Raw genomic sequence first — 11,272 nt, forward strand, 5'->3', positions numbered from 1 at the left:
ATCTTTCTTTTGAATGCATGATAAATGTCACAAATAATAATTTAAAAAATAAATAGATTCAAATAAAAAGTAATTACTGGCAGTCTTTATTTGATATTGCATTTCACTTAAACAAGAAGTAGGTGGTATTGTATCTGGGGAGAAAGTGATTTCCCAAAGCCTCATATCAATATATCCACAGATTTACTTGAAGTCATATTTCCTTGTCTTCCTCAAGGACAAATCAGGCATGGAGGTAGAGGGGATCTGCAACCAGATCAGATGGAGAAGAGGAAAATATTGAGGAATAAACTATCTGCAGAAACCTGATCAGATCAGATATGACACACATTAACTTGATTGACTCTTATCTTTTCAGGTGTCACTTTGGCTTGTGAACTAGGCTAATCGGGAGGCCTCAACACTTCTTTAGTGTACAGAAGGCAATTTTTGTCACAAAGAGGGACTGAACGCAGCATTCTTTCAGCCCATGAGAATGACAAAACAATATTATTTCTAAAATAATACAGCATTAACATCCATGTCCTGTAATTTCTTGTGACCCCCTCTGAACCCACCTCTGTCAGTGTGTAGCTGAACACACTTCTGCAATGAACCTCGAGAGGACAGCAAAGGCCTACGTACAGCAGTCAGGGGACGCTTACAGTGCTGAGATGAGCTGATGTTTATGAATGAATTCCTGGGCTTGTGTGGAAGACTTTCACACTCCAGGGAATTAACTGTGAACAATGTGGGAAGGCTGAGTTATGAAAATCACCACAAACTGCTTGCAAAGAGTTGTCATGTACTGTTTTGATAACATCTTAACCGCAACGATTATACGAGTGCCCTCCCTGTACTTTGCTGTACTTTGTTCGGGGAGTAGTACCAGCAAAAAAAAAAAGAAAAAAAAAGACATCAGTAGGATCAACAAATTGATCCAAAAGGCTGGACATTTGATCAGTAGGGATTTGGAGTTGGGACAGGAGGACAATGGACAAGCAATAAGGACAATCCTTCCCATCCTCTACACCAGCTTTTCTCTGGTTTAAGGGGTACTTTACTGAAAAAAATATTTCACAGAGAGTACATCACGGGAAAAAGGTTGAGAACCACTGCTCTACACCAAACATTAGAGGGTCAGAGGGGCTCATTTTCCAGCAGACTGATTCATCTCCGCTCCCGCAGTGAATGCTACACAACTTCTTTTATACTCTACGGTATCCAGCTGTGTAACAGCTCTTCTTCTCAACTGTTCCGCTCTCTTTTTTTTGTAACAACTAAGCTACTAGGACCAAGCAATTTCCCTCATTAATGTCTGTCTAAGTCTAAGAGTGAGTCCCGGTATTTAGACAGTTATCTCTCTAGTTGTAATAAATTATGCTAACCCAGTTTATCAAAAACTCTGTGTAATGTTTGGTGAGTACGTTTTCATTTCTGCTCTTCTTGCATTTTTCAATCACTTTCATTCACTAGAATTGTTGCTATTATCATGTGAGTAATACATGTACGTGTACAGAATATAATTTTTTTAGTATTATATATATATGAAGAGAGAGAGAGAGAGAGAGAGAGAGAGAGAGAGAGAGAATAACCCTAAAAGAGCAATACAAAATGAAATTGTTTTATGTAATCATCGTAAAATAAAATGTAGTGTCTTTAATGTGCGTTTAAAGATTACACAGTCAATGAAACACACGTGTTAATGAGGCTTCATGTCCCGGGTCTTTTTTCTGTCTGAGATTACTGGATTACTGGATCTCTGAACGGAGGGAGGCAGACACTGAGGCGCTCTGCGCATTAGACGCTGCGTCTTGGTGCAAGGTGCATCACTTCCCTCCAGGGACCCTGCACAGGCGGACCGCAATTGTTGCTTCACCTGGGAATTTCAAGGCAAACATCTGTAAGAAATGTAGGTACATCGATTCCCACGGAATGCTGCTTAGCTTGACTGAAATAACTGCGTACCCAATACCCAGGTCAGTCCTTTCACCGTTGCAACACAATGTAGTTTAGATATTTGCTCATTTCTGCGACATTAAATGTTTACCAATGTGTAACGCAAAAATGCTATTAGAACCTGTTTTAATCGAAAGTTTAAGGGGGCTATGTCGAAGTGCTTTTGTGTCGGCTTTTGTGATCACGCTGTGCCATGTGTCATTACGCATGAACTAATCAGGCTTACACAGTGAGCACCGCCTGGCGATAACGGCCACGCTGTCTGTCCTGCCTGCTGTCCACATGTTTAATATGGGACAGAAAAAGATAAGCGACGTTTTAAAGTAAAATATGAATACATAAATAAATAAAATCCTATAATCCCAATAGGAAATTTTAAACAATATATACATTTGTAAAGAAAATTTAGTTTTAGTGACTGCAATTGTGCAAAAGTGACTAAAATTGCAATTGTCACAGTGCTGATCCCAAATCAACACCATCAGAGTTAATCTCAATACTTTTAAAGTGTCTACATGGATCCTCACCACAAAGTGTTAATTTGACTTGAAGTGTCGGTATGTTAACACTCCCAATGTGTTATTATTGACTCTACTTATAGTTAAAAATTAACACTTCTCAACACTAACCTACCAACACTAGTGTATAGTGTTAGACATCAAATTCCTCGTAGTGTCAATAGTTAACTTTTACAGGTGTTGACTCCATATCGACACTGTATGGTGTAAATATTTTTTTCTGGTTACATGTAACTTAAATTATGATGAAATAAAGAGTTCACCTTAAAACATTTATTTTAAAATACACCACAGTAACAAATACAAACTAAACATACAAAATACATTTAAATCATATAACTGTTGGTACAAGACATTAGACGCCACTTTACATCAAACCCTCCAGAGACTTTGTTCCCAAACATCAGGTTGGACTACGTTTAACATTACATTCTGTACACTGGTGTCTTCAAGAAATTCTCCAAGTTTCTGGTGGGTGTATTCACAGAGTTTTCCTATTTTAACCTCAAATTCCCGCTAGTCTATCAGAACTGAAGAAGCTACTCGAATGAGTGGTGAAACGTCTGCAAGAAATTCTACAAGTCCAGTTGCCTTTGGATTACCATGACCTGGATGACTGAGAACCTTCACTGACATATTGGTTAGTCCTAAGAAGTGTTACATTTTAAATATAAAAACAGTAAACACTCTGTGGTGTGGACGTACATAGGCACTTTACGCTGATTTTTGCTTTGTAGGGTATTCCAACAACAATGTGGTCTAAATTTTATTTGTTTGAATGTAGTTCTTACACTGGGAAATCCAGATATGCCAATGTAATCTCAATAAGCGCTTTCATAGCCACAACCTTTCAAAACACACTTTGTGTTTGATTTCGCAATTTTGATTACTTTATTACTTGATTATTTGATTACTTTACTTTATTACTCATAACAATTTATTAATCACAACAATTCTCTGGTATTATAAAAATATAATACAAAACTCACAACACTCATAACATCATTCTTTCCTAACCAGAAACTGGCACATCTAGTGTCTCTCAAACCATCTGTCTTCTCTTGGTCGTGGTTATCTTTTAAAACTGAAAGAACGCAGTATATGAATCACTGTAATCCCTGCACACTTCTAATTGTATATATGTGCAGGTAGTCAGGTCGAGCAACATGCAGGCTTCTGGTCTGGGGTGAGGTTGGCTCTACAGGTAAACATCCAGCCAATAATGGAAGCTAGATGTGCCAGTTTCTGGTCATTAACAGAAAAAGTCAAGCATGTTTCTGTTGGGTTATACGCACACAGTTTCCTATTTAAACCTCAAACTTCCCACTAGTCCCTTAGAACTGAACTAACCACTCAGATGAGTTGCCTTTGAGTTGCCACTTGCCCTTTTTTAAGAGCTTTTTGGATGGTGTAACTGAACCAAGAGCAATAAGTAAACGCTGTGTTTTTTATTACAGATAAGGACCTGTTTCTAAACTAGCAGAAGGATAAGTTGCCGAAGGAGTAATTATAAGAACAGAAAACTCAAAAAACAAACGAAAACCTTCTTTGAGGAAGAAACTCAAACTGGAAGTTCTGTTTGCCCTTGGGAGGATCACGAGAGAGGAAGCAAATCATGCAGGGGTGTGAGGTTACTAACCGGCTCCGCTACTGGCTGACTCTGGCTACGGGGGTGGTGGAGTGTCTGTGCTTTGCTGGCGTGGTGTTTGGCTATGCCTCCCTGGTGTTTGTGTTGAAGGACATCGGGTACTTCAGTGATCTGTGTGCCAGCGACCCAAACAGCTACAGCAGCCAGAATGGTACAGGTCAGGTCTCAGGTGAGCATCTCTGGAGTTTAGGTTTGGACTTGCAGCATGTGAAGGCGGTTCCATCTTTCAGTTCCTGCTTGTTTCATTTTCTTACAGGTTGCAGGAGACAGGATGAGCAGTTCTCTCTGGTCTTCACAATAGCCTCATTCCTGAACAACTTCCTGAATATTGTCAATGGCTACCTGTTTGATCGCTTTGGCACCATGGTGACCAGACTGCTGGGAATGTGAGTCAACAATCCTTCTCCAGGCTGCAGTTAGAAGAGTAGTCTGAAAGCTGGACCGACCTTCCTCAGCCCAAAGTTATTTTGTGGAGGAAAGTTGATCTGGAGTCAGTTTGTTGGGAACATACAAATGATTAATTACGAAGGACAGAAGAGTGACAGTGACTGTCACTTTGACTGTACATGCATCTGAGCACCACACTCAGCTGGTCTAGTTTACAACCAAATTAGTCTGATTGAGTGTATCCAATTAGCTACAACACCGTTCTTTTCTCTCCATATCGGTTGGAACAAGCCTCAAAATGAAATCACCAGATCAACAAGCTACGCCAGACTCGACAAAAACACAAAATCCATTGGTTTTTCAAATGTTCTTTATAAAGTGCCTATGAAAATATTCACCCCATTAGATATAACAGAGTACATATAGAATCACCTATTTTGCATGACATATTTTATTTGTAGAAATCTGTTTTCACATTGGATAGTAAAGATACTGACCAAACCATGAGTATATTTATTAGATACTATACAGGGGAAAAAATCCAATGGGGTGAAAATTTTATAGGCACAGTACATTATATTGTTTATCGTTCAAATTTATTTCAATCAACAAACCCCAGGAGACTTTAGTCAGAACTCCGATACCAGAGAGAGACAAATGTTTAGGAAATTCAAAGCCTCCAGTCGGTTTCAGCACAGATCTGAAATGAGTTACTACTGAGCCTTAATATTTCAGTTTGTAGTTCAGTTATTTCTTTGGCTTACGGTTAGGATAAAGTAAGGTCAGTAAGGTTAACGGAGATAAAAAAGTTGGGAGTGTCAGACAGAGGCTGAGAGATTACACTCAAGAAGAGCTCACATCATTCGACCACAGACTCAGTTCATTAAAAATATGATGTTCTCGAATCCTGTCCCATTTAAAGCACAACATGAAATAATCTGTGTACCTTTCTTTTTTGTTCCTGCAGAAAGGACTTATAAAGAATCTCTAAGTTACATATTTGTTGCGAAGGGCATAGCTTGCCAGAAATCTAGTTAAAGAATCCCACCGTGAAGACTCGGACAAAGAAAAACGTTTAAAACATTTAAACGTCTGAAAATATGTGTGTACAGCTGGTGGATTAATGATGAATGAATACTGATTTATCTCTCTCCAGATGTTTATACACCACTGGAACCATTCTCGTGACCTTCTCCGGTGCATGTAAGTGCACAAAGAAGCATACACAGACAGATCATTTTAATATTAGATTGCAGCATATACATTGTAATGAAGATTAGGGAAATAAAATAGCAAACATTTCACTGCTACATCATCATTTTTAATTTTTTCCCTACAGTGTCCAGTCGCATTTAAAACATACATACTTGCTTACCCAGTGATTAGCTCTGCTCAGCCTGTTAAATGAAACACTTATGCTGTTACTGCTCTCTGCATGTTGTTGTGTCTTAAATACATCTTATGTGAAAATCATTTTCGTCGTCATCATGTGTAACTACTGATCAGCCACAATGATTGCCCTTTTAATTCATTTTATCTTTTGTAGCTGTCACTACACGTGTACAGGTACTGTAGTTTAAAATTATGCATGAATAAATCTATAAATACTTTCATAGTCAGACAGCAGGGATGTCCTAAATGTATGAGATTATCCTAAATATAAATCTACTTGATACCCCAAAAGTGTGTAATTCATTCTATAATCATACTGAACCCATATTTCATTAGTGATCATATCTTGAAATGTATTTTAAGTGGGGTAATAGTTTTTATAACAGACGTTTTATTGTTAAATAAACACCCCACATTTCTGCTGACCTGAAGAAGCCGTGTCCCTGGAATCATAGACTGCACGAGCTTAACATTGTGTCATAACTGAAGAGAAAAGATTGTCTAAAGATTGTCTTCAACTGTCCTGCAGCACTTTCACAGCTGCTCTTTCCAGCCCTGTCCTGCATCGCTGTGGGGGGGATTGTGTTCCTTCTAACTAACATGCAGGTAAAGACACCTCTGTATTCCTCTATAAATATTTAGCATTGAAGCAAACTGTATGTCCCAAACAATTCTCTCTCTCCATAACTTTAAAATAACCCATACGCTTTGCGCTGATGGACTATTTGTGTCACGATAAGGTGGGCAACCTGTTTCCTGCTCATCGTTCCACCATCATCACCCTCTACAATGGCGCCTATGACTCCTCTGCAGCTGTGTTTCTTATTATTAAGGTAAAACCGTGCAGCCATTATCAAGTCAATGTCACTTCAGCAGATCCTTTCGTGTTTTGCACACTTTGCTTACTTGTAAGTTTAAGTTAAATTGCCATTTTTTCTGCCTCAGTCTAGTCACATCAAATCGCCTTTATTTATACTGCAAATTTAAAAACAACAGGGATTTGCTCAACAATATAAATGATTTAAAGGAACAGAAAGCACAGTAAAAAATCAACAACTCGTTATATTACGTTATATATCACAATAGTTAAAGACCATGAATGACATGAGAATCATGATCTACACTGAAAAATGTTTGTAATTATTCCAAATTGAACTGGCAGCAGTTTCAACTTTTATTGTGAAAGTCTGTTTGAAATATTACACAGGTTCATTATATTCATCCAAACAAATCCTGTCAGATTCTGTTTGGTCAGATAAGACTTGATGTTATTAGACTTGAAGTCTGGGCTTTAGTATCAAGAACAGTAGGAAGAGACCTTCCTTGAAGCCTCTTTCTACATCCTGATGCCAAGAAGTTCACATAGCATGATGCTTCTACCACCATGTTTAACCATACACAATCAGGCATAACATTATGACCACTGACAGGAGAATTAAATATCATTGACCATCTTGTGACATTTCAGTGTTCTACAGGGAAGCTTTTGGACCTGGTATTCATTTGGATGTTACTTAGACATGTACCAAACACCTAGACCAGACCAGGCACTCCCACCCCATAGCAAAGACAGGATGGAGTCTGACACAGACACACACACACGAACAGTTTAGGAACAACTAAAAAAACATGTAAAAGATGACCCAAAGGCCCCCCACCCTAAGGCCCATATCCATTCTCTGATGATTTACAACTGTTGGAGGCACAGCGGAGACCTAGGCAATATTAGGAAGGTGGTCATAATGTTAAGCCTGATCAGTGTAGGTGTGGAATTGCCAATTGACATCGAGCACAGAGTTCCTATCAGAGAGTTCAATGTTTATCAGAGAAAATTGGACTGGAGAATCTTTTCCCCCATGCACTTAGTCATTTAAATACTGCATTGGACAGTAGAAGACACAGGCTCTGATACAATGATCAGTAACTCATCTGGCCAACACTATGAAGGGTTCTAGTGGTCAAGTCAAATTTACAATCATCATTCTGTACCCTTGCTCTGATACGTGCCTTGCTACAGTTTTTCACGGTCAACAGAGAGTCCCTTGGACTTCACGGCTTGATATTGTCCAGACAAATGATGTGTGACTTTTGGGATTGTACTGTAGATACACTTCAGTCTGGAGCCATAGCCATGGACTTAGTAGATAAGAGATTCAGTTTCCATATCAAATTTAGTTTAGTTTTCGTGCTTATTTCATATATACCTTGTATTTATCTAATCCATATTTTAACAGGTTCTGTATGAACAGGGAATCTCTCTCCAGACCTCCTTCCTCATCTTATCCCTTTGCAGCATCATACATTTGGTCAGGACTTTCCTGTTGATGCCAAGGACCCACATCCCCTACACCCTGCCTCCGTGCTACACCTATGGGTAAGAACAGAGCCTTTACATGCGTTAGTTTTCTTAATAGTATTTATGTCCTAGTCTGGAAGCCATACAGTCTTTATCTAATTTATGAACGCCTGGGAAGTCCCTGGCCACAAATCTGTTTGGTTTGCGGTAGAAAGATGGTCTGGAACTGCTCCAGAATCTTTTTAATGACCTGACATACACCTTTTCTAATGCTCAGAGTGAGTTGTGGACAAACTGGCTCTTCCAACGCTGAGCAGACAAGGGACAGTACAACTGAGGAAGACAACACAACACCTGAGCCCCAGGACACAGGTCAGTATTTTACTGTTACCATCATCTTAATATTTAGGACAAGGATTGGGTGAACTGGATTGATCAATGCAAAAATCATTATGTGATGTGTTTTAAAAAAAAAAAAAATTCATTCATTCATTCAAAAGCATCCAGAAGTGACTTATGCAATATTATCAATAATTGTGAGGCATTTTCTGATTTATTTTCATTGTTTTCCACCATAATAGAGACACAGGCCGTAAATCATTGTCCAGTCTTCATCTAATTTATGACTGATTTAGCTTGTTTCCTCTAAAGATTTTTCAATGAAAATTAATAAATATTCATTGAGCTGAGTGAAAATTAGAGAATATTTGTTTTTTTTTACACAGAAAAAGTGAGTTGATTATTTAATCTTAATCAGCACTAATGGACATTTTCTGCCGCAGTAGATAAGATGGAGTTTGAAAGGAACAACAAGGAAACAGAAAATGCATTATAAATATAAATTTCAATGGGCATCAAATAAATGGGCCATTCTCAATTTATATCATAGACAGAAAATAATCAGTTTATTACAAGCATCACTGATACTAAATGTAATTTTTTTTCCTGTGTTTAGTGGCAAGTTTCCGGAGCTGTGTCTCGTCCTGGTTCTTCCTGTGGCATCTGTTGTGGCTGTCCATAATGCAGCTGAGACACTACCTCTTCATCGGCACGCTCAACCCCATGCTCAACCGTCTGGCCAACGATGAGCCCAGCCTGGGTAACCCTTTAAACCCTCTTCACGACTTTTATTAAACAGACTTTGAAACTGATCTTTTAATTTCCTTCTTGTCATTGTCCTCCGTGCCCCTCAGTGAGTCAGTACACCAATGCTTTTGCCATGACGCAGCTGTTTGGAGTGCTGTGCGCTCCCTGGAATGGACTCATCCTGGACCGACACAAGGGAAAACCTCTGGCTCCTGGTAAATTGGTGACTGCCACTGTGACTCCATGTTAGTGTGCGCAACAAAGCAACCTCATTTCTTCCTCCCGCTGTAGGGGAAACCGAGCAGGAGGCCGACCTGCGCTCCTGCTCCCTGTCTCTGTTCCTGACCGCGCTGCAGTGCCTGCTCTTCTCTGTGTGCACCTCCATCCCTGTCCTCCCACTGCAGTATCTCACCTTTGTCCTACAAGTCATCAACCGCTCCTTCCTCTACGGGGGAAACGCAGCCTTCATTAGCATCGCGTGAGTCGCTACCCCACACTGACAGGAGGAAGTTGAAAGTCTGTGGTGCTTTCCTTGGGTAAACTATGTTGCAATTTCAGCTGGCTGTGTTTGCTTTTAGTTGACTGTAAGTTAGATGGTTTTAAAAAAGGAAAAAAGGACAGATTAAATGAATGCTAAGCCTACAAATTCTGCCATGCCACCTGCAGGCTAAAGGCTAGATGTCCTGTAACATGGCCTCATAACTATTGTTACGTTTAGTTTGGTCATAATTTAGTTTGTGCAAAAAGAAGGTGCAATTATTCTCACCGTCTGGAAGACTTTTATGTGTTTTTATTTGATAATGTATGTTTCTCAGCTGTTCTTCGCAACAATTCTCAAGGTCTTTTTTAGCCATTGTTCCATCAAATCAATCTTTGTCTTCATTTACCCAAAATTCATAGGGACCTAAAAGGGTGGAGGATAAATCATTTTGAGCAAGTTAAGTGCAACCCATAACGGAAGTCTGTCCTTGTGGCAACTGCCCCTGGTTAGTGATATATGTATGCGTGTGTATATATAAATATATAAAATCACCTTCACTTCTAGCAGTTTTTACCAACAGTAAAATACTGCTTCAGTGCTGATGTGTATTTCCGATGCAATGACGTCAAATTTAATGAATCACTCGTTGTACATTTTATTGTACAACGAGTGATTCACTTCACTGTGATTCACACGCTTAACAAAACACAACATTATTTAGCTGGGGCATGATGTTTTGGCTAACTGCCCGGAATATATTGACCTCTGAAGATTACTTTTCTTATCTCCAACCTGTCAGGCTTTATGAATACGCGATGCTGTCTGAAATTATCAGCAATCACCTCTTGTACTTTTCAGAAGTAGATGCAACCAAGTATCACAAAAATTTCAATTACTGCAGGGCTGCTGCTGACTTTATAACAAGCTTTTTCTAACATTATATTTTTGGTTTGGTCTTCACGTCTCAGTTTTCCAGCCAGACACTTTGGGAAGATGTACGGCCTGGTGTTGTCCCTGTCAGCCGTCTTTTCCCTGCTGCAGTACCCCTGCTTCACCCTGGTCAAAGGAGTTCTGGGCGGAGACCCCTTTTATGCAAGTTTTCAACATTGTCCAAGATATCAATCCAATATTTATAACACTCTTCAATCACTCAGTTCCGATAAATGTTAAGTTGTTTTCCTTATCTGTTCCAGGTGGACGTTGCACTCACTCTCCTCACTCTGCTGGCGTTCATCCATCCCGCTTACGTCTTCGCTCACTGTAGAAAACAAGCTCGTTCCCGGGAGAAAAAGGCCAAGACTGAATCTGCAGTTGAAACCAAACTGTAGATGGAAGTTCAAACAAGTCTTTTAGTGTTTTGCATTTCTACTTTTATAATCTTGTTGACTCTTTATGATTGTTTTTTCACTGGAAAATAAACATGACCATATTTTTAATGGATGTTGGTCCTATTTTACTGCCGTTCTAATCCACATTGTGGCCAAGAGTTACAAGAGTACAGTCAACAAAGAATCAAGGGTGTCACA

At 39.3% G+C, this 11,272-nt stretch overlaps 1 protein-coding gene across 4 annotated transcripts; it reads left to right on the forward strand.

The window, feature by feature from the left end:
* Positions 1-1,721: 1,721 nt before the first annotated feature.
* On the forward strand, positions 1,722-11,182 carry LOC125004130 (equilibrative nucleobase transporter 1-like). 4 transcript variants are annotated; one of them, XM_047578530.1, is made up of 13 exons: positions 1,723-1,958; positions 3,914-4,273; positions 4,361-4,490; positions 5,648-5,694; positions 6,413-6,489; positions 6,624-6,716; positions 8,118-8,257; positions 8,457-8,551; positions 9,135-9,278; positions 9,373-9,480; positions 9,557-9,743; positions 10,715-10,838; positions 10,940-11,182. In XM_047578530.1, exons 2-13 carry the CDS (start codon positions 4,072-4,074, stop codon positions 11,072-11,074), a joined length of 1,482 nt encoding a protein of 493 aa, XP_047434486.1. In that variant the 5' UTR covers positions 1,723-1,958; positions 3,914-4,071; the 3' UTR covers positions 11,075-11,182. The 4 variants fall into 4 exon arrangements, 3 of the variants coding, with proteins under 3 accessions (XP_047434486.1, XP_047434487.1, XP_047434488.1); XM_047578531.1 differs by having other exon boundaries at positions 1,724-1,891; XM_047578532.1 differs by lacking the exon at positions 1,723-1,958 and adding an exon at positions 3,076-3,096.
* The last annotated feature ends 90 nt before the right edge of the window (positions 11,183-11,272 follow it).

The sequence above is a fragment of the Mugil cephalus genome, chromosome 2 (assembly GCF_022458985.1).
Source record: "Mugil cephalus isolate CIBA_MC_2020 chromosome 2, CIBA_Mcephalus_1.1, whole genome shotgun sequence".
NCBI classification, from domain to species: domain Eukaryota; kingdom Metazoa; phylum Chordata; class Actinopteri; order Mugiliformes; family Mugilidae; genus Mugil; species Mugil cephalus.